At 46.4% G+C, this 23124-nt stretch overlaps 1 protein-coding gene across 1 annotated transcript in view; it reads right to left on the reverse strand.

The window, feature by feature from the left end:
- The window catches only part of LOC115165645 (plexin-A2), a 361064-nt gene that overhangs the window by 23023 nt on the left and 314917 nt on the right, over positions 1–23124 (reverse strand). Inside the window, exons 22-26 of the mRNA XM_029718900.1 lie at positions 22417–22685; positions 6658–6724; positions 6377–6523; positions 5956–6115; positions 4355–4458 (exon numbers count right to left, since the gene is read on the reverse strand). Coding sequence (XP_029574760.1) covers positions 4355–4458; positions 5956–6115; positions 6377–6523; positions 6658–6724; positions 22417–22685 — 747 coding nt within the window. The remainder of the gene's footprint in view (positions 1–4354; positions 4459–5955; positions 6116–6376; positions 6524–6657; positions 6725–22416; positions 22686–23124) is intronic.

Consider the following 23124-nt stretch of genomic DNA (forward strand, 5'->3'; position numbering starts at 1 on the left):
GTAGGAAATGATCATATATCCAACTATCTGTTGTGTCTGTCTGGGTTTGTCTAAAATATCCCCAAACGTCCCAGTGCAGGTTCTCTGTCGGGGAAGTGTGAAACCGGAGCCCCTGGTGAAGTCATGGCAGTTCCCCCACAACACAACACCAGCAGGACAACACAAGGTCAGAATGGAGGCACAGTGACAGGGCTCTAGTAATGTCTTGGCCTAGTTCAGCCAACTATTCTGCAGGAGGATAGGGACAAGGCCTTTCATGGAGCCATTTCCTTCATCACATTTCTAGCTGTCCCCCTGGCCAAAGCCACCCATGTAGGCACAGCAGGCGAGAGATAAAACCAAGGTAAGTAGAAAGTAAATCTGACTCAAATCAGGGAGATAAAGTGCTAAAAGTAAGAGCTGGGCTGATGAAAAGAGAGAAGAAGAGGGGGATACAGAGGGAGAGATAGGAAGAGCTGGGCTGATGAAAAGAGAGAAGAAGAGGAGGATACAGAGGGAGAGATAGGAAGAGCTGGGCTGATGAAAAGAGAGAAGAAGAGGGGGATACAGAGGGAGAGATAGGAAGAGCTGGGCTGATGAAAAGAGAGAAGAAGAGGGGGATACAGAGGGAGAGATAGGAAGAGCTGGGCTGATGAAAAGAGAGAAGGAGAGGGGGATACAGAGGGAGAGATAGGAAGAGCTGGGCTGATGAAAAGAGAGAAGGAGAGGGGGATACAGAGGGAGAGATAGGAAGAGCTGGGCTGATGAAAAGAGAGAAGAAGAGGAGGATACAGAGGGAGAGATAGGAAGAGCTGGGCTGATGAAAAGAGAGAAGGAGAGGGGGATACAGAGGGAGAGATAGGAAGAGCTGGGCTGATGAAAAGAGAGAAGGAGAGGGGGATACAGAGGGAGAGATAGGAAGAGCTGGGCTGATGAAAAGAGAGAAGGAGAGGGGGATACAGAGGGAGAGATAGGAAGAGCTGGGCTGATGAAAAGAGAGAAGGAGAGGGGGATACAGAGGGAGAGATAGGAAGAGCTGGGCTGATGAAAAGAGAGAAGGAGAGGGAGGAAGAGGTTCAAGGGTAGGAGATAGAGAGTAAGAGCTGGGCTTTGACAAGGAGGAAGACTAATCAACAGAGAGATTAAAATCTCCAATCAGCCAGGATCCTATCTCATTAATCTATTATCTAGAGATTCATTCAGTTCCCATGAGCTCAAACTAGCAAAGGTAGCTACTGAATAAAGATGCTACTGTACAGTCTCATTTGAAATGTATTTTCTGTTGTTAATTTCAGTTGCAGGAGCTGAGGGTGAGGAGGTGGTGTGTATTTCCATAACCAGGGTATGTACACGATCATCTCCCATGTGATAGGGCAAATAAATAGCAGGGTGTCCCTGGTTGATAGGAGTTCCATGAATTCTAATGCATCTCAGTCTGGTCCCTCTTCTATGTGTGAGAATTAGCAGAGTCACAGGGGTGCAGTGTAAATCTGAATATCAAAATATTTCACACGCACAGACACACTTCTCCATCTCTCTCTATTCTCTCACTGGGGATTAATGAGTTGGGGTCTCTCTTTGTGCCCACACACACACACACACACACACACACACACCCTAGCAACCTAGCTCATACAGTACACAACAAAAGATGCTCCATTAATCCCCTTCTCTCCTCTCTTCACCTCACCTCTCCTCTCTTCACCTCACCTCTCCTCTCCTCTCTTCACCTCACCTCACCTCTCCTCTCTTCACCTCTCCTCTCCTCTCTTCACCTCTCCTCTCTTCACCTCACCTCTCCTCTCCTCTCTTCACCTCACCTCACCTCTCCTCTCTTCACCTCACCTCTCCTCTCTTCACTTCACCTCACCTCTCCTCTCTTCACCTCTCCTCTCCTCTCTTCACCTCTCCTCTCTTCACCTCATCTCTCCTCTCTTCACCTCACCTCTCACCCTCCTCATCTCTCTTCACCTCACCTCTCCTCTCTTCACCTCACCTCTCTTCACCTCACCTCACCTCTCCTCTCTTCACCTCACCTCTCCTCTCTTCACCTCACCTCTCCTCTCCTCTCTTCACCTCACCTCTCCTCACCTCACCTCTCTTCTCTTCACCTCACCTCTCCTCTCTTCACCTCACCTCTCCTCTTCACCTCTCTTCTCTTCACCTCACCTCTCCTCTCCTCACCTCTCCTCTCTTCAGCTCACCTCTCCTCTCCTCTCCTCTCTTCACCTCACCTCACCTCTCCTCTCTTCACCTCACCTCTCCTCTCTTCACCTCACCTCATCTCTTCACCTCACCTCTCCTCTCTTCACCTCACCTCTCCTCTTCACCTCTCTTCTCTTCACCTCACCTCTCCTCTCCTCACCTCTCCTCTCTTCAGCTCACCTCTCCTCTCCTCTCCTCTCTTCACCTCACCTCACCTCTCCTCTCTTCACCTCACCTCTCCTCTCTTCACCTCACCTCCTCTCTTCACCTCTCCTCTCCTCTCTTCACCTCACCTCTCTTCTCTTCTCTTCACCTCTCCTCTCCTCACCATCTACTCTCTTCCCCCGTACTTTCTTGTCTCTATGCATGTGTGTGTGTGTGTGTGTGTGTGTGTGTGTGTGTGTGTGTGTGTGTGTGTGTGTGTGTGATGTTGTGTGTGTGTGTGTGTGTGTGTGTGTGTGTGTGTGTGTGTGTGTGTGTGTGTGTGTGTGTGTGTGTGTGTGTGTGATGATGTGCCCTGCAGCGTCTCCCATGGCTAATGAAGGAAACAGAGTGACACAAAGCAACAGAACAACAACAGACAGATGGAAGTTAACATATTGCACTTCCTCCATCAATGATTACAGGCTACCCCAGAGACTCAGAGAGACTCAGACAGTCTCGGAGCTCAGGGGGAGAGAGAGAGGTTGTGACTGCTGAGAGAGGGGGGGGGAAGAGACAGAGAGAGAGAGAGAGAGATAGAAGGTGAGACTGCTCAGTGCTCACTATCTGTGGGTGACAGGGATGTGGAGGGAGGAAGTAGGTAGAAGGTTAGAGGAAAAGAAAGTGGAAGAGTGAGATAGAGAGGACTAGGGAAGGAGACAGAGGGGGTACAGACAGTAAATCAGCAGGGGACCAAGTCCTCTATGAAGGACACTACGTTATGTCACATCTAATAACCCTGACACCTTGTAAATGATTCTACCTCTCTCTTCTCCTCCTCTGGGGCAGCAGGTATGAGAGAGAGAGAGGGCCTCTGGTAAGGCTGCAGCCCCAGCCCCCCCGTCCCATCCTCCCTGACCGACCAGTCCCGGTCCTCAGTCACACACAGACACAAACACACACACACACACACACACACACAGACCGACCTCAGCCTGGCTCCAGGGCTGCAGGTTCTACAGGCTGCAGTCGGGAGCTCTGGGCAGATGGGCAGATGGTCTCCCTGTCTGAGTAATGGGAGCCTGCTGACCCTCTGTACTGCTGAAAGACTCATGTGCTCTGGAGAAGACTGCCCTCTCTCTCTACTTCTCTTTCTCCCTCACTCTCTCTCACTCTTTCTTCCGTCTCTCTCTTTCTCCCCTCTCTCTCACTCGCCCCTCTCTCTCTGTCTCTCTTTCTGTCCCTCGCTCACTCTTTCTCCCGTCTATCTCTCTCGCTCTCCCTTTCTGTCCCTCTCACTTTCTCTCTCTCTTTGAGACATTAAGGTGGCGGGGAACTGCAGGTAAAGTCGGACCCTCTGAGATGTGGAGAGAAGTTCAGCGGAGGCTGAGGCAGGGCTAATTGCCATGGTAACAGGTAAAGGACAGCCTAGTCCCTGAGCAGAGGCAGATGAGAGAGAGAGAGAGAGAGAGAGAGAGAGAGAGAGAGAGAGAGAGAGAGAGAGAGAGAGAGAGAGAGAGAGAGAGAGAGAGAGAGAGAGAGAGAGAGAGAGAGAGAGAGAGAGAGAGAGAGAGAGAGAGAGAGAGAGAGAGAGAGAATAAATAAATAAATACTGAGCTGTATTTCTCCAGGGTGGTCCTCTCTCTCCACGGCCACCACCTGCAGAATAATTGCCCTCTACTCTATGTGAGTCATGCAGATCAGATCAAACCAGACTAGTGAATTCTAATGAGAGTCTGTAGGAGGAGGATTCAACATCTCAAAGTCAGGAGTCTGAGCATTACATTTCCCCTACAGAACACCTGAGTGGGCTTGGGTCATTTAACTTCTATACATTGAATTTCCATAATCTACTGTATAGAATGGGTGTTCATAATGCAGCTGAATCCAATCACCTCCAGAGAGACATACATAGATACTGTACCATAACAAACTGTAATATATACTTGATGTAGATGGGATAACCCTACCTGGTGATCAATAAGTGTGTTGAGTCTAGATATACGTAACATAGATCAGTTCACTGTACCTGGTAGTGCATGAGTGTGTTGAGTCTCTTCCAGTCGTTCTCTATCTTGGTGGTGATGTCCTCATCCTGCAGCACCACGCGGGCCATCCGCCCCTGACGCCATTCTGACGGGACCAGAGAGAAGAGATGCTGCGTCAGTCACACTGCCAGAAACACAATCACACACACACCAACGCACCTATGCACGTGCACAAACACACACACAGTGTGCGCAAGAACATACACACATATTCTCTAGTCTGTGTTATCCATTCACTATTGAAGCCTTTGCATCTTACAGTAATGCCTTTTTTATGTGGTGTGAGCAGAGTTACCTACAGCATAACCAATTCCAGTGACTGAACAACACTGTTCTACTGTTTAAAGGGATTGACAATTCTATCTGTTTGTCTCTAAGGGTGTTGCCAAGACTGCTATAATAGCCATTACTTCTTCAAGCAAGATGAGTCCAAAACGATTAAGCTATTCTCTGACTGCGTCTTCATTTGCCTTGGTGTCACTGAGGAGAGGCACACAGACGTCACAAGCTTCCAAAGGACTCTTGAGAAAACACATTATCCAAATGAAGCCGTATCAATAGCCATTCGTGTTGCCGTTCTGTTCTGCAGACACACACAGAGCACGCCGTGTCCTCCGCTCGCTTAGGAGACCAGAGAGAAGGCGCCCGCCCGGATTGACGGCCATTTTAATTAAACATTACACACAAACAATTTCAATTTGTATACACACTCAGCCTCACCGGCGTAGCTGGCACTCAGCCTCACCGGCGTAGCTGGCACTCAGCCTCACCGGCGTAGCTGGCACTCAGCCTCACCGCCGTAGCTGGCACTCAGCCTCACCGGCGTAGCTGGCACTCAGCCTCACCGCCGTAGCTGGCACTCAGCCTCACCGGCGTAGCTGGCACTCAGCCTCACCGGCGTAATTGGTGTCAGTGATACTTGTGTCGCATGGTGGGAAAAACGCACGCCGGAGGAGAAGGACTAAGAGAGAGAATCCTTTCCAGAAAAGTGACTCGAGGGAGAGGGAGAGGGAGGGGGAAGAGGAGGGTGGGGAGTAGATGGGCACATTGACGGCTTTTCGTCTGATAATGAAACGATAATAAGGTTGTTGATGTGGAAATGGTGGGCCATGTCGGGCACCAGGTAGTGATCATTGATTTTTCTACTCTGTTGACTGGAATGTATTACTTTGTGTCCGGAGATCACTGCCACACACCCTAGTGTTACCTAGGTGATAGTGATATGGAGAGAGAGGTTGTCCCCTGTGGTTGTTGCTGGTGATTAGCACTTCTGACTTGAGGTTATTGTTTGTCTCTCATTGGTGTGAAGGGAGAGCACATGAGAAGAGGAGGAGGAGGAGGAGGAGGAGGAGGAGGAGAGGTGGAAGAGGCAGTGTTGGCTCTGGGGTGGAGTGGGTGGCAGACTGTGTGTGTGTGTGGGGGGGGGCTGTCTGTCAGACTAGGGAAGGTGTGTGTGTATGTCATCCCCTTTGTGTGTATTGTGTGTGTGTGTGTGTGTGTGTTTGTGTGTATGTCAGCACCTTTGTGTGTGTGTGTGTATGTCATCCCCTTTGTGTGTATTGTGTGTGTGTGTCTATCTTACCCAGGTCCATGTCGACAGCGCGGGGCCTCTGTGAGTAAGGCATGTTCTTATAGCAGGCGTCCAGTATCTTCTCCTTGACCTGGGTGATGGTGTCACAGTTCAGCACCTTCACTGGGATCTCAGGACTGTTCTCATTGTCCGGGTTCACACAGTTCAGGATCTACAGGAGAGGAGAGGAGGTCAGGGTGTGTGTGTGTGTGTGTGTGTGTGTGTGTGTGTGTGTGTGTGTGTGTGTGGGGGGGGGGGGGGGGGGGGATATAGTGTATGTAGAGTCAGTAGAATCTGTGTGTGTGTCTGTCTGTCTGTCTGTCTGTCTGTCTGTCTGTCTGTCTGTCTGTCTGTCTGTCTGTCTGTCTGTCTGTCTGTCTGTCTGTATATCAGTGTGTGTGTGTGTGTGTGTGATTGCCTGAGTGGTACTGACCAGAGTTTTGTACTCTATCTGCTGTCTGATGAGCTTGTCTTCACTGAGGGAGTAGCGTGCCTCTCCGGTGATGGCGTCTATAGGCCCCTTCTCCATCTGCTGCTTGATGGCACAGTACAGCATGAACAGAGGTTCACCAGAACACTCCTGGAGAGAGAGAGGCGAGGGAGAGAGACAGAGAGAACACATATCGATTAAGGATATAAAATGTATTTCAACAACAACTCTTATAAAACCCTGGTTTACTAAAACGGGTGAAGTGGAGGTTGCATTAGACTCACTTTGAGGAATCTGTGAAGAAGGAAAGCGAACCAGTTGGTGAGCATCTTCTCTGCAACGGACTCCGTTCTGAAGAAAGAGGGAAAATTATGTGGACTTTTTTATGCTAATGTGACCTTTCCCAAATAGCTCCAAAAACATTTCAGGGCAGAGTCAGAAAACGATGGACTTATTAGAAGAAGAAAAACAGTAGAAAGAGGAGGAATGAGAAAGAGAAGAAAAAGCAGTCAGACAGTAGTGGTTAACGAGCATAAAAAATAGATGAAAGGGTTACTCTCTCTCCCTCCCCCTCCAGAGGACCAACAGTACTATTCCTGAATACCAACACTGCAATGCTTCATCTTCTGAGAGCTGGGCTAACCGTGCAGGGAAAGCACAAGTACACACTCTCTTCCTCCTCGGACTCCCTCCTTCCTCCACATCACCAGCCTAAGCTTCTCCTCTCCTCACAAACAGTTCATTGACTATTGTCCAACTGATGGCGTGACTATGTGATTACCTCAGCTCCCACCTGGACATGCTACTAGCATATTGTCCCCAATCAAAGTACCCTTGAGTGTGGGTGTGTTTCTGAGTACTCAGAGAACCACTGTGCTTTACAATATCGTGACTGTCACCGGCTCGCGCCCACATCCCACATCCCACCCCACATCCCACCCCACACCCTTCAGTTACAGGGCCATACAGAAGCCTGTTGCCAATTTACTTGGTGCGGCGTTGTGAAAATGACCCTCTTAATGTGGCGGGAAATGACTATGATTACTTTGGGCTGCAGGCGGGGGAATGCTGGCTGGGGCTGTAACATGTAACAGTGGTGTACAGGGATAAGGAGAGGTATTTGCTAGGATGGGCTGCAGCTCTCTCTCTGTGACAGCTTATTTGATGTGAGATGCACCAGGTTGATGGAAGGTGGAGTTTTGTTCACCTCATTTCAGCTGCAGGATGAGAGGAAGAGGCACTACTGACAGCCGAAGGAGTGTATGATTGTGCCCTCTTCTATAAACACCTGGGGTTGGAATTGGTTCAGGGAACAGAACCAAACATATTTTTGGGGAAAAAACAGAACCAAAACCAGGAATGAAAGTGATCTCTAGTGTTCCAAAATGAAACCATTGTTTTCAAATCTTGAGAACTGGTTAATAATGTAATTGTTGGTTCCAAAAATATCACTAATGTCTAGTTTATAATGATGTAATTCAGTGAAGTTATGATGCTAGTAGCCTAAATGCAATCCAACTCACGTCATGATGTTCAGTGCCTCAAGCCAAGCCCCCTCACACCCACGCATCTCTCTCGCTCTCTTCCCACCCATACAATTTCAGTCACATCTCCCACCTGCACTTATTAACCAATCAAACATGTAAACAACTAGCTTACCCCTTTTATAGCAAGCTGTTCTATCCTTATTGGTGGAGTAAATTAATAAGCTCAATGTAAAAAATGATGTTGATTTCAAGAGTTTAAAAAATGTAGGAAAAGGAACTATATGAAGCTGTACTTTTTTGGGGTTCAAACCGGTTCAGAACTTCATTATGCTGGTCGGAGCACTAGAACAGAATGAAACAAATAGGGGAACAGAACGATTGGAAAATCATTTCAATTCCAACCCCTGATACACACACCAACTCACACACACATGTGCATCCACCTACTGCATCTCTCATCTCTACTACTACTCTCAACTAAAGTCTTCATCCTCAAAATCAATACGGACCGAAGCTGAAAAAACATACAAATATTGTGTTTTGGACAAAGTGCACATACCCTCCATAATTGCTCCCCTCTCTCCTCCACAGAGAACTATCCTCCCCTCCCCCTCATTGCCCCTCCTCTGACTCACAGTGGATTGTGTGTTAATAGAACCTATTAAGGGTTTTAATACGCCCAGCAAGTCCCTGTAGAAGGAAAGTCAAATAAAGGCCTTTGTGCGGGGCCATGTTGGGGCTCCTTTCAATGGTTCACTGAGACTCCTCACTATGTTTCCTTCCTCCTCCCCATCTCTCCATCCTCCCATCTCCCCTTCCTTCCCTCGCTCTTTTAATTGAGTTCCATTAATGAACATCAGGATTTTCATTATCTTACAGTGCATTAAGACTGGGGCTTGATGCTGATAAATAGGTTGAGGGGGACCGATTAGTAGGCTGTGGAATGTCTTCAGAATGGAATAGTGCTAAACACAACATTCTCTTTCCGTATTAAGCCATTCTATTCTAGCAGCGCTCCGCATGGACGGGAATGTCATTAGAAAAACGCTGAAGACAAAAAAAGAGTGAAGAGACTCAAGGCGATAGAAAACTTGCTACTGTTCTGTCGTTCCATTTAAAAATGGAGTGAGAGACAGAAAGCTATAAGAGAGTGGGACCGAGGACAGAGTGAGAGGTAGAAAACAGAAAGCTATAAGAGAGTGGGACCGAGGACGGAGTGAGAGATAGAAAACAGAAAGCTATAAGAGAGTGGGACCGAGGACGGAGTGAGAGATAGAAAACAGAAAGCTATAAGAGAGTGGGACCGAGGACGGAGTGAGAGGTAGAAAACAGAAAGCTATAAGAGAGTGGGACCGAGGACGGAGTGAGAGGTAGAAAACAGAAAGCTATAAGAGAGTGGGACCGAGGACGGAGTGAGAGATAGAAAACAGAAAGCTATAAGAGAGTGGGACCGAGGACGGAGTGAGAGATAGAAAACAGAAAGCTATAAGAGAGTGGGACCGAGGACGGAGTGAGAGGTAGAAAACAGAAAGCTATAAGAGAGTGGGACCGAGGACGGAGTGAGAGGTAGAAAACAGAAAGCTATAAGAGAGTGGGACCGAGGACGGAGTGAGAGGTAGAAAACAGAAAGCTATAAGAGAGTGGGACCGAGGACGGAGTGAGAGATAGAAAACAGAAAGCTATAAGAGAGTGGGACCGAGGACAGAGTGAGAGATAGAAAACAGAAAGCTATAAGAGAGTGGGACCGAGGACGGAGTGAGAGATAGAAAACAGAAAGCTATAAGAGAGTGGGACCGAGGACGGAGTGAGAGATAGGAAACAGAAAGCTATAAGAGAGTGGGGACCGAGGACGGAGTGAGAGATAGAAAACAGAAAGCTATAAGAGAGTGGGACCGAGGACGGAGTGAGAGATAGAAAACAGAAAGCTATAAGAGAGTGGGACCGAGGACGGAGTGAGAGATAGAAAACAGAAAGCTATAAGAGAGTGGGACCGAGGACGGAGTGAGAAATAGAAAATAGAAAGCTATAAGAGAGTGGGACCGAGGACGGAGTGAGAGATAGGAAACAGAAAGCTATAAGAGAGAGTGGGACCGAGGACGGAGTGAGAGATAGAAAACAGAAAGCTATAAGAGAGTGGGACCGAGGACGGAGTGAGAGATAGAAAACAGAAAGCTATAAGAGAGAGTGGGACCGAGGACGGAGTGAGAGATAGAAAACAGAAAGCTATAAGAGAGTGGGACCGAGGACGGAGTGAGAGATAGAAAACAGAAAGCTATAAGAGAGTGGGACCGAGGACGGAGTGAGAGATAGAAAACAGAAAGCTATAAGAGAGTGGGACCGAGGACGGAGTGAGAGATAGAAAACAGAAAGCTATAAGAGAGTGGGACCGAGGACGGAGTGAGAGATAGAAAACAGAAAGCTATAAGAGAGTGGGACCGAGGACGGAGTGAGAGATAGAAAACAGAAAGCTATGAGAGAGTGGGACCGAGGACGGAGTGAGAGATAGAAAACAGAAAGCTATAAGAGAGTGGGACCGAGGACGGAGTGAGAGATAGAAAACAGAAAGCTATGAGAGAGTGGGACCGAGGACGGAGTGAGAGATAGAAAACAGAAAGCTATGAGAGAGTGGGACCGAGGACGGAGTGAGAGATAGAAAACAGAAAGCTATGAGAGAGTGGGACCGAGGACGGAGTGAGAGATAGAAAACAGAAAGCTATAAGAGAGTGGGACCGAGGACGGAGTGAGAGATAGAAAACAGAAAGCTATAAGAGAGTGGGACCGAGGATGGAGTGAGAGATAGAAAACAGAAAGCTATGAGAGAGTGGGACCGAGGACGGAGTGAGAGATAGAAAACAGAAAGCTATGAGAGAGTGGGACCGAGGACGGAGTGAGAGATAGAAAACAGAAAGCTATGAGAGAGTGGGACCGAGGACGGAGTGAGAGATAGAAAACAGAAAGCTATAAGAGAGTGGGACCGAGGACGGAGTGAGAGATAGAAAACAGAAAGCTATAAGAGAGTGGGACCGAGGACGGAGTGAGAGATAGAAAACAGAAAGCTATAAGAGAGTGGGACCGAGGACGGAGTGAGAGATAAATGCAACATATCCAGGTAAGGATCATTATAGAGTACAGAAGGATTAAGGATGTCTCTAGAGAAAGAAAGAAAGGGTTAAAGTTAGGTAAAGAGATGGAGAGAATTAGAGAGAAAGAAACAGAGAAAAAGAGAAACACAGAGAAAGAGAACGTGAAAGAGAGTATATGAAACAAACTTACAACCAAACAATTGTCTGACTAAAAGGTTTAAAAGCAGATTAACAAATTAAAATGGGAACGTAAGTAGTCTAAAGTCGACAGATTGTCAAAACGTAGATACCATGTTCAGAAAGCTTTCAGGGGAAAAACCATCTAATGTTTGTGCTGTAGACTCTCACGAGTAGACAGACTACACTTCAACTAAGGGAGGGGAACATCACTTCTAGACTATTAATGTGGAGAGCATACTCTCAGAATCTAAAAAGATCTTCAAAACAACATGGGAAGTATAAATAAAGTTCATATAGAAAGCCATGACCATGGCTTGTTGATGTACCATTGCCATCTCTAATTTGGATTAGTTTTATTTAACTAGGCAAGTCAGTTAAGAACAAATTCTTATTTTCAATGACGGCCTAGGAAGGGTGGGTTAACTGCCTTGTTCAGGGGCAGAACGACAGATTTGTACCTTGTCAGCTCGGGGATTCGATCTTGCAATCCTTTCAGTTACTAGTCCAACGCTCTAACCACTAGGCTACCTGCCGTCTTTGTGGTTGAATTCGTGGTTGAAATTCACTGCTCAACTGATAATTGTATGTGTTGGGTACAGAGATTAGGTAGTTATTCAAAAATCATGTTAAACACTATTATTGCACACAGTGAGTCCATGTAACTTATTTTGTGACTTGTTAAGCACATTTTTACTCCTGAACTTATTTAGGCTTGCCACAACTAAGAGGTTGGTTGAATACTTATTGACTCAAGACATTTCAGCTTTTCACTTTGTATTCATTTGTAAAAATGTTTAAAAACATAATTCCACTTTGGCATTATGGGGTATTGTGTGCACAAAATATCGATGTTATACAAAGACCAGGGTGGTTTTCCAATGCCTTGCAAAGAAGGGTACCTATTGGTTGATGGGTAAAAAATGATAAAGTAGACATTGAATATCAATACACCCAGTCACTACAAAGATACAGGTGTCCTTCCTTACTCAGTTACTGGAGAAGAAGGAAACTGCTCAGAGATTTCACCAGTTACAGAGTTTAATGGCTGTGATAGGAGAAAGCTGAGGATGGATCAACAACATTGTAGTTACTCCACAATTCTAACCTAAATGACAGATTGAAAAGTATAAAAAAATATGCATCCTGTTTGCAATAAGGCACTAAAGTAAAACTGCAAAAAAAATGTGGCAAAGAAATTAACTATGTCCTGAATATGTTTGGGACAAATCCAAACAACACATCACTGAGTACCACTCTTCATATTTTCAAGCATGGTGGTGGCTGCATCATGTTATTATGGGTATGCTTGTCATCGGCAAGGACTACAGAGTTTTTAAAATAAAAAGCAATGGAATAGAGCTAAGCACGGGCAAAATCCTAGAGGAAAACCTGGTTCAGGCTTCTTTCCAACTGACACAGGGGGATAGATTAACCTTTCAGCAGGACAATAACCTAAAATACACGGCCAAATATAGACTGGAGTTTCTTACCAAGACAACATTGAATGTTCCTGAGTGGCCTTGTTACAGTTTTGACTTAAATCGGTATAAAAATCTATGGCAAGACTTGAAAATGGCTGTCTAGCAATGATCAACAACCACCTTGACAGAGCTTGAAGAATTTTTTAAATAATAATAATGTGCAAATATTGTACCATCCAGGTGTGTAAAGCTCTTAGACTTACCCAGAAAGACTCACAGCTGCAATCACTGCCAAAGTTGCTTCTACAAAGTATTGACTCAAGGGCGTGAATGCTTATGTAAATTCGATATTTCTGTATTTCATGCTCAAAAAATGTGCAATAATTTCTAAAAACATGTTTTCACTTTGTCATTATGGGGTATTGTGTGTAGTTTAGTGAGGAAACATTTTTTTTATTCCATTTTGAATTCAGGCTGTAACACAGCAAATGTGGAATAAGTCAAGGGGCATGAATACTTTCTGAAGGCACCGTATACACTGTGTGTACAAAACATTAAGAACACCTTCCTAATATTGAGTTGCCCCCCCCTTTTTGTCCTCAGAACAGCCTCAATTCGTCAGGGCATGAACTCTACAAGGTGTCAAAAGTGTTCGACAGGGATGTGGGACCATGTTGACTCCAGTGCTTCTCACATTTGTGTCAAGTTGGCTGGATGTCCTTTGGGTGGTGGACCATTCTTGATACACATGGGAAACTGTTGAGCGTGAAAAACCCAGCAGCGTTGCAGTTCTTGACACAAACCGGTGCACCAGACACCTACTACATGCCCCATTCAAAGGCACTTACATGTTTTGTCTTGCCCATTCACCCTCTTAAAAATCTTAACAAATGTAACTTTAACCTGTCTCCTTCCCTTCATCTACACTGATTGAAGTGAATATAACAAGTGACATCAATAAGGGATCATAACTTTCACCTGGATTCATCTGGTCAGTCGATGTCATGGAAAGAGCAGGTGTTCCTAATGCTTTGTACACTCAGTGTATGTTCTATACAGGCTATATGTTCTAATAGGATGTTGTAGAGGTTACTGACTGAAATATAGATTCTAGTCTGAACTGCTGTGTAAATATAATAACATATAAACGGCCATGCCTCGGTCAGCCCTCATTATACTCATAATATAACCTAAGACAGGAGTCAATGTCTGATTGTGTGTGTGTGTGTGTGTGTGTGTGTGTGTGTGTGTGTGTGTGTGTGTGTGTGTGTGTGTGTGTGTGTGTGTGTGTGTGTGTGTGTGTGTGTGTGTGTGTGTGTGTGTGTGTGTGTGTGTGTGTGTGTGTGTGTGCCATTCGGTTAACTTTTCCCATAATATACAATATGGTTTGTTTTTCCACCCAGCTCAAGCTGCCCTCAGGGTATTATGCCGGGTTATTATGCAGTTTCCCTCAATGAGATTCTGCTCCTGCTCTTTCTTTCCCTGAGAGACATTTCTAGAAGGATTCAGTAGCCCATTCTTAAACTCAATACATGGTATTATAGGATTATAAATTGTCGTTACAGGTCAAGTATAAGGTTAACTAACCTTTGTTTGAACAGTGTGCATATAATAATTTATACATCTACAAAGAATAGATAAAATAGTGAAATACCATCAGTAAGTAAATGATGAACCTTTTGATGTGAAGCTGGTCTTAAAGCAGATGTGTGCTGAAAGAGAGAGAGTTGTGAGAGACACAGAGAGCAGACTAAATGTTAATTACGGTGTGAGCATGCGTGCTGCATGTCTAATGCACCTTGTTAACCCAGAAACGCCTTTCATACAAGCAGTGGAGGTTCTAGCTTGTATGGCTCCCTGGGCGAACCCTCCCTTCAGCCCCCCCACCCAACACAAAAAAAGCCCCATTCCGCACTAACATTTACATTTAAGTCATTCTTATTCAGACATTTGGAACAACACAAATAAATAATCATAACATTTAAAACTATATAAATGTATACAAAATAAGACTCATGAATATAAAAAAGTAACAAAGACAAATAGAAACAAATTGTAGTATATAAATACAAATAAAAAATAATCAAATTATTAAACTATTACCCTATTGCTAACAAAAAACACACAAATAAAACTAAATTGCACAAATCCTATATCACACAAATTGAATAACACACTTACAAAGAAGAGAACCTGATTATTACACTCTTGCCCTTCAAACAGGAAACACAAACTAAATTGTGTTACGGCGTGAGCATGCGTGCTGCATTTGTGAAGGAGGAGGAGGGAGGTTTGCGTCCGTGCATTGACTATAGAGGTCTAAATTCCATCACAGTGGGTTTCAGTTACCCGCTACCTCTCATTGCTACGGCGGTGGAGTAATTTCACGGGGCGCGCTTCTTCACAAAACTGGATCTCAGGAGCGCGTACAATTTGGTACGTATCCGAGATGAGGACGAGTGAAAGACCACATTTAGTACCACATCTGGCCATTATGAGTACCTCGTCATGCCGTATGGGTTGAAGAATGCTCCAGCCGTCTTTCAATCCTTTGTAGACGAGATTGTCCGGGACCTGCTCGGTCAGGCTGTGGTGGTGTACATCGATGACATTCTGATCTACTCCGCCACACGCGCCGCGCATTTGTCTCTAGTGCGTAAAGTGCTTGGGAGACTGTTGGAGCATGACCTGTACCTCAAGGCCGAGAAATGTGTGTTCTCCAAACAAGTCGTCTCTTTTCTGGGGTATCGCATTTCCACATCTGGGATGGGGATGGAATGTGACCGCATTTCGGCCGTGCGTAATTGGCCGAAATGCGGTTCTTAGAGTTTGCCAATTACTACCGGAGGTTTATCCGGGGCTTTGGGCAGGTGGCGGCTCCCATTATCTCACTGATGAAGGGGGGGCCGGTGCAGTTGCGGTGGTCGGCGGAGGTGGACAGAGCTTTTGGTCAGCTGAAGACTCTGTTTACTGATGCTCCTGTGCTGGCGTATCTGGACCCCTCTTTGCCATTCATAGTGGAGGTGGACGCGTCCGAGGCTGGGGTTGGAGCCGTGCTGTCACAGCGCTCGGGCGCGCCCCCGAAGCTCCGCCCCTGTGCTTTCTTTTCTAAGAAGCTTAGTCCGGCGGAGCGTAACTATGATGTGGGGAACAGGGAGTTGCTGGCTGTGGTAAGGGCCCTGAAGGTGTGGAGACATTGGCTTGAGGGGGCGTAACACCCTTTTCTCATCTGGACTGTCCACCGTGATCTGGAGTACATCCTGGCGGCGAGGAGACTGAACCCTCGTCAAGCTAGGTGGGCTATGTTTTTCACTAGATTCCAGTTTACTATCTCGTGTATATACCAGGTTCCCGTAACACTAAGGCCGACGCACTGTCTCGTCTCTACGATACCGAGGAACGGTCCATCGACCCCACTCCCATACTTCCGGCCTCCTGTCTGGTGGCACCGGTGGTATGGGAGGTGGACGCGGACATCGAGCGGGCGTTACAGTCAGAACCTACTCCACCTCAGTGTCCTGCGGGTCGGAAGTACGTCCCGCTCGGTGTCCGCGATCAATTGATCAGGTGGTCGCACACGGTACCCTCCTCGGGTCACCCAGGGATTGAGTGGACGGTGCGGGGTCTTAGAGGGAAGTACTGGTGGCCCACATTGGCGAGAGACGTGAGGTTCTATGTCTCCTCCTGTTCGGTGTGCGCCCAGTGTAAGGCTCCTAGACACCTGCCTAGAGGGAAGCTACAGCCCCTCCCCGTTCCACAGCGGCCGTGGTCCCACCTGTCGGTGGATTTCCTCACCGATCTCCCTCCGTCTCAGGGGAACACCACGATCCTGGTTGTTGTGGATTGGTTCTCTAAGTCCTGCCGTCTACTCCCTTTGCCCGGTCTTCCTACAGCCCTACAGACCGCGGAGGCCCTGTTTACTCACGTCTTCCGGCATTACGGGTGCCTGAGGACATCATCTCTGATCGGGGTCCCCAGTTTACATCCCGGGTGTGGAGGGCGTTTATGGAGCGACTGGGGGTTTTGGTCAGTTTGACCTCAGGTTTTCACCCCGAGAGTAATGGGCAGGTGGAGAGAATTAACCAGGATGTGGGCAGGTTTCTGCAGTCCTATTGCCAGGACCGGCCGGGAGAGTGGGCAAGGTTTGTGCCATGGGCCGAGATGGCTCAGAACTCTCTCCGCCACTCCTCTACTAACCTGTCGCCCTTTCAGTGCGTGTTGGGTTACCAGCCGGTCCTGGTGCCCTGGCTTCAGAGCCAGACTGAGGCTCCTGCGGTGGAAGACTGGGTGCAGCGCTCAAAGGAGACCTGCAGAGCTGTCCAGGAATCCCTTAAACGGGCTGGTGGACGGCAAAAGGAGAGCGCTGACCGCCGCCGTGTGGCAGCTAGCGTGGCAGTTCTTCTTCTCAATGGAGCTCTCTGCTTGAGACGGCCTCAATAATGAAGGTCCCAGTCAGTAATGGAGCAGCCCCATGAGATCCTACAACTGCCCTGTCAGAAAGAGAAGTCCCCTCAGTCCTCCTCATCCTCCGTGCCCCCAGCCCCTTCAGCCCTGCTCGTTCCCGGGCCCCCAGCCCCCTTAACCCTCCTCGTCCCCGGCCCCCAGCCCCCTCAGCCCTAAGTATCGTGATATTATCGTATCGTGAGGTCCCTGGAAATTCCCAGCACTAATATGCATATGTGTACTGTATGTTTATGTTTTCCAGTGTCAAGTACCTCAATACTACATACCCTGTATACACTGCTAAACTATATGGACAGAGCCATGCAGAGAAGAAGACATTTGGCATACATATACCTTTAAATATATTTCACATATACAGTATTTCAGGACTGAAAGCCACTATAAGCATTGGGACAGCTATGTTTACATCTCCCATCTGTAAGTCCCTGTTGTAAGGGTTATTCTTTCAACCATATATATCTACAGGTCCATGTTATGTATGTTATGGACATGCTACTGTGAGTACTACAGAAATGCATTCTGCTACAGCGGAGTGGGCAGGAAAGCCGTGTGTGTGTGTGTGTGTGTGTGTGTGTGTGTGTGTGTGTGTGTGTGTGTGTGTGTGTGTGTGTGTGTGTGTGTGTGTGTACACTGTGCCATTCTGTTGACATTCCCCATAATATACAAGATGCAATATGGATAAGACAGGACCAGGAAGCTGAAGGTCCAGGAAGCCGGAGGTTAAGTGCCCTAGGTAACTTCCTGTATGTCCTTTATTTAAAGGGTGAGATAAAGCTGATCCTAATTGTTATAGGCCTATTTCTATTTTGCCCTGTTTATCAAAAGTGTTGGAAAAACTTGTCAATAATCAACTGACTGGCTTTCTTGATGTCTAGAGTATTCTCCCTGGTAAGCAATCTGGTTTCCGCTCAGGTTATGGATGTGTCAATGCAACCTTAAAGGTCCTCAATGATGTCACTATTGCCCTTGATTCTAAGCAATGTTGTGCTGCTATTTTTATTGACTTGGTCAAAGCTTTTGATACGGTAGACCATTCCATTCTTGTGGGCCGGCTAATGAATATTGGTGTCTCTGAGGGGTCTTTGGCCTGGTTTGCTAACTACCTCTCTCAAAGAGTGCAGTGTATAAAGTCAGAAAATCTGCTGTCTCAGCCACTGCCTGTCACCAAGAGAGTACCCCAAGGCTCAATCCTAGGCCCCACGCTCTACTCAATTTAGATCAACAGCATAGCTCAGGCAATAGGAAGCTCTCTCATCCATTTATATGCAGATGATACAGTCTTATACTCAGCTGGCCCCTCCCCGGATGTTGTGTTAAATGCTCTACAACAAAGCTTTCTTAGTGTGCAACAAGCTTCTCTACCCTTAACCTTGTTCTGAACACCTCCAAAACAAAGTCATGTGGTTTGGTAAGAAGAATGCCCCTCTCCCCACAGGTGTGATTACTACCTCCGAGGGTTGAGAGCTTGAGGTAGTCACCTCATACAAGTACTTGGGAGTATGGCTAGACAGTACACTGTCCTTCGCTCAGCACATATAAAAGCTGCAGGCTAAAGTTATATCTAGACATGGTTTCCTCTATCGTAATCACTCCTCTTTCACCTAAGCTTCCAAACTAACCCTGATTCAGAGGACCATCCTACCCATGCTAGACTATGGAGACATCATTTATAGATCAGCAGGTAAGGGTGCACTCGAGCGGCTAGATGTTCTTTACCATTCGGCCATCAGATTTGCCACCAATGCTCCTTATAGGACACATCAATGCACTCTATACTCCTCTGTAAACTGGTCATCTCTGTATACCCTTTGCGATGCTTATTTAGAAAACCCTCTTAGGCCTCACTCCCCCCTATCTGAGATACCTACTGCAGCCCTCATCCTCCACATACAACACCCGTTCTGCCAGTCACATTCTGTTAAAGGTCCCCAAAGCACACACATCCCTGGGTCGCTCCTCTTTTCAGTTCTCTGCAGCTAGCGACTGGAACGAGCTGCAACAAACACTCAAACTGGACAGTTTTATCTCAATAACTTCATTCAAAGACTCAATCAAACTCTTACTGACAGTTGTGGCTGCTTTGTGTGATGTATTGTTGTCTCTACCTTCTTGCCCGTTGCGCTGTTGTCTGTTCCCAATAATGTCTGTACCATGTTGTGTTGCTACCATGTTGTGTTGCTACCATGTTGTTGTTATGTTGTGTTGCTACCATGCTGTGTTGTCATGTGTTGCTGCCTTGCTATGTTGTTGTCTTTAGGTCTCTCTTTATGTAGTGTTATGTTGTCTCTCTTGTCGTGATATATGTTTTGTTCTATATTCATATGTTATTAAAACATGAAATAATAACAATGTGTTCCCCGTCCCCGCAGGCAGGCCGTCATTGTAAATAAGAATGTGTTCTTAACTGACTTGCCTAGTTAAATAAAGGTTAAAATAATAAAGAGGTGTGGTGGCGCCCTCTGACCGTGTAAACCAGGTCTGACCGTGTAAACCAGGTCTGACCGTGTAAACCAGGTCTGACCGTGTAAACCAGGTCTGACCGTGTAAACCAGGTCTGACCGTGTAAACCAGGTCCGACCGTGTAAACCAGGGGAGACCGTGTAAACCAGGTCCGACCGTGTAAACCAGGTCCGACCGTGTAAACCAGGTCCGGTGCTGTGGCGGTCAGTAATAACTCATACTACATGGTCATACACTACTATAGAGCTACTGCTCCTCCTGCTGCCTCAGATACTGTACAGTACACTGCCATGGGTCTACATATAGTATAAATCCCAAATGGCACCCTATTCCCTACAAAGTGCACAACTCTTGACCAGACCCCTATGGGTCCTGGTCAAAAGTCACACTCTATATGGGAAATAGGGTGCCATTTAGGACACACCTATAAGGATAAAATATTTTATCTACACTTCGCTAGGGCTCTGGCTAAAAGTAGTGCACTATGTAGGAAATAGAGTACCATTTGGGGTGCACACTATCTGTGTGGGCTGAATGGGATGAATGACTGTACATCTCACAGTGGGAGAGATAGTAGCTGCTATAGTCTCCACGTGGGAAGTGTATGACTGAAATGTAAAGTAGCATAGAGGCTCCTGATGGATTTCAGGGAAGGGAAGTGTAGATGTATCTCTACGGCTGTGTCCTAAATTGCACCCTATGTATATCAGGGAACGGGTGATCTTTGGCACACAGTCACAGACTACATCAGTATAGGAAGTGATGGAAGGCAGAGACGGACTAATTCATTAATAATAGGTAGAGATGGTTCAGGCCTAAACATAATAACAGGCTCAGCCATCCTGTTATCAACTGCTAATTGATGAGCTGCCATCAGAGTAGAACAGAGCTGTCCTAATTCCTCAACCATCCACATTAATGACAACAACACATTACACATATGTCCCATTTCAGTCACTATGAGGATTTTTCTTTGCTTATGAATCAGCACGCTCCTCTCTGTGTGTCAGCCAACCGTACCTTTGCCACAATGAGCCACAAGAAAAACGTCAAGAGAAAATAAACAGTGTGTCAAATTGGTAATCCTTTAAATTCTTTTGAAGAAATGGAAGGTAATGTTAAAAAACTAAAGGAATATTCAGGCCTGAAGGCCAGACCAGCAGGACTTAAACCAACGTGTTCCTAATGACGGGAGATAAAGGAAACTACGGGGCAGCTAGGAGTGTGTCGGGCTGGCGGCTGGCATTTTAAATAACATAACAGCATAATCCAGGTCATTTGCCTCTCTCTTCTCTCCTCTCTGTTTGTCGTCTCTCTCTTCTCTCCTCTCTGTTTGTCGTCTCTCTCTTCTCTCCTCTCTGTTTGTCGTCTCTCTCTTCTCTCCTCTCTGTTTGTCGTATCTCTCTTCTCTCCTCTCTGTTTGTCGTCTCTCTCTTCTCTCCTCTCTGTTTGTTGTCTCTCTCTTCTCTCCTCTCTGTTTGTCGTCTCTCTCTTCTCTCCTCTCTGTTTGTCGTCTCTCTCTTCTCTCCTCTCTGTTTGTTGCCTATCTCTTCTCTCCTCTCTGTTTGTCGTCTCTCTCTTCTCTCCTCTCTGTTTGTCGTCTCTCTCTTCTCTCCTCTCTGTTTGTCGTCTCTCTCTTCTCTCCTCTCTGTTTGTTGCATATCTCTTCTCTCCTCTCTGTTTGTCGTCTCTCTCTTCTCTCCTCTCTGTTTGTTGCCTATCTCTTCTCTCCTCTCTGTTTGTCGTCTCTCTCTTCTCTCCTCTCTGTTTGTTGCCTATCTCTTCTCTCCTCTCTGTTTGTCGTCTCTCTCTTCTCTCCTCTCTGTTTGTCGTCTCTCTCTTCTCTCCTCTCTGTTTGTCGTCTCTCTCTTCTCTCCTCTCTGTTTGTTGCCTATCTCTTCTCTCCTCTCTGGAGATGGGGTTAAGGTGGACTGTGACAGTTCTGCTGATTCCCTGCTAACCCATCCATACGCCTATAAAACGATACAAAGATGGCAGCCTTTACTCTAGTAAAAGAGTAAAAGGACTCTATATTTAAAGATATAGTACATGGCCCTGAGTCCTGTCGAAAACAATCTAGATAGGAGACAGGAGACAGAAAGAGAAAAGTAAAGTAGAAGCTGCTGCTGAATGTTTGATGAGGAGCCAGAGCTCAGCGGATAAGTGAGACTGACAGTGGTACAGTCGTGTACTCTCAGACTGATTGAGATTGGGGTGGGGGGGGGACCTCTGTGACTGACTCAGTGACCATAGCCTTGCTATTGAGAGAAGACAGGCTATGTGCACACTGCCCACAAAATGAGTTGGAAACTGAGCTGCACTTCCTAACCTCCTGCCCAATGTATGACCATATTAGAGACACATATTTCCCTCAGATTAAACAGACCCACAAAGAATTTACTGTTTACTGTTAATTTTTATTGTTTATTTCACTTTTGTTTATTATCTAATTTACATATGTTTCCCATGCCATTAAAGCCCTTAAAGTGAAGATTAAGAGAGAGAAAGAGAGAGAGAGAGAGAGAGAGAGAGAGAGAGAGAGAGAGATGAGACTACAACTCTCTATCTTGGCTGATAATTCAAAGGATACTAGACAAGTAATTGTTGCTAAAAATTAATATCTTGCCATTGTAAATAAAGTACATATTACATATGACATACGACATATTACGAATTTTGATGAATGGAATCAATACAAGTGGTAGAATGCACCTCTCTGATCTACACTCCATCTATCTTATAAACAACATCCTCCCACTGTTTCCCAGCTCCACTATCTCTGCTTCCCCTTCCATTCTGCCCACAGCAGATGTGCTCATACTGTATGTGTGTGCATCCATGTGTGTGTATGTGCATACATGCATAATGCATCTTTGTGTGTGAAAGTGTAAATGTTTATGTATGTGTGTGTACATGTATAAATGTGTATGAATCTGTATGTCTCTTACCTGCGCAGCAGCAGCTTGGGGTGGTTCTTGCTCTCCAGGTTCTTGTCGATGAGGTCAGAGAGCAGGTGTTTGAGGACGTCGGTGGCGTACTCCAGTTTGCCCTGCAGCGCCGTCATGATGAGCGACGCCACGTTGCCGCGGTCACGCATGGAGAAGGAGCGCTGGAGCTCCAGAGTCCTGATGAAGGTTAGCAGGAACACCTTGTTGTTGATGAGCTGAGCGAAAAGTTTCAGAGCCTTCTCTGTGCTCAGCTGACCGTTACCCGACACCTAGGACATGCAGGACAGGAACCAAAGGGTTAACATGCCACATGACAACACATGGTTTCTGTGTTAAGAGATGTACTTTAAACACCTGCATACCCACCCAGATTGTTCCATGCGTGACAGAACTGCTCTGCTGCTTCTCATAAAGGGGCATGGTGATGCGCTAGCATATAGTACTTTCTGCTGTTCCTATTGGACGTTTATTCCTCCCTGAACAACTCCTCACTATCACACCATGTCACCCTCATACAGTCAAGAGGCTGACCCTAATAAGCCTGCATACTTTGTCCTGTTAGAGATCTCAGCTTACAACCCATCCTATGTACCCTAATAAGCCTGCATACTTTGTCCTGTTAGAGATCTCAGCTTACAACCCATCCTATGTACCCTAATAAGTCAACTCATCCAGCAACTCACACCCACCCTGTGCTCCCCTATAAAG

The sequence above is a fragment of the Salmo trutta genome, chromosome 28 (assembly GCF_901001165.1).
Source record: "Salmo trutta chromosome 28, fSalTru1.1, whole genome shotgun sequence".
In the NCBI taxonomy this organism is placed as follows: Eukaryota; Metazoa; Chordata; class Actinopteri; order Salmoniformes; family Salmonidae; genus Salmo; species Salmo trutta.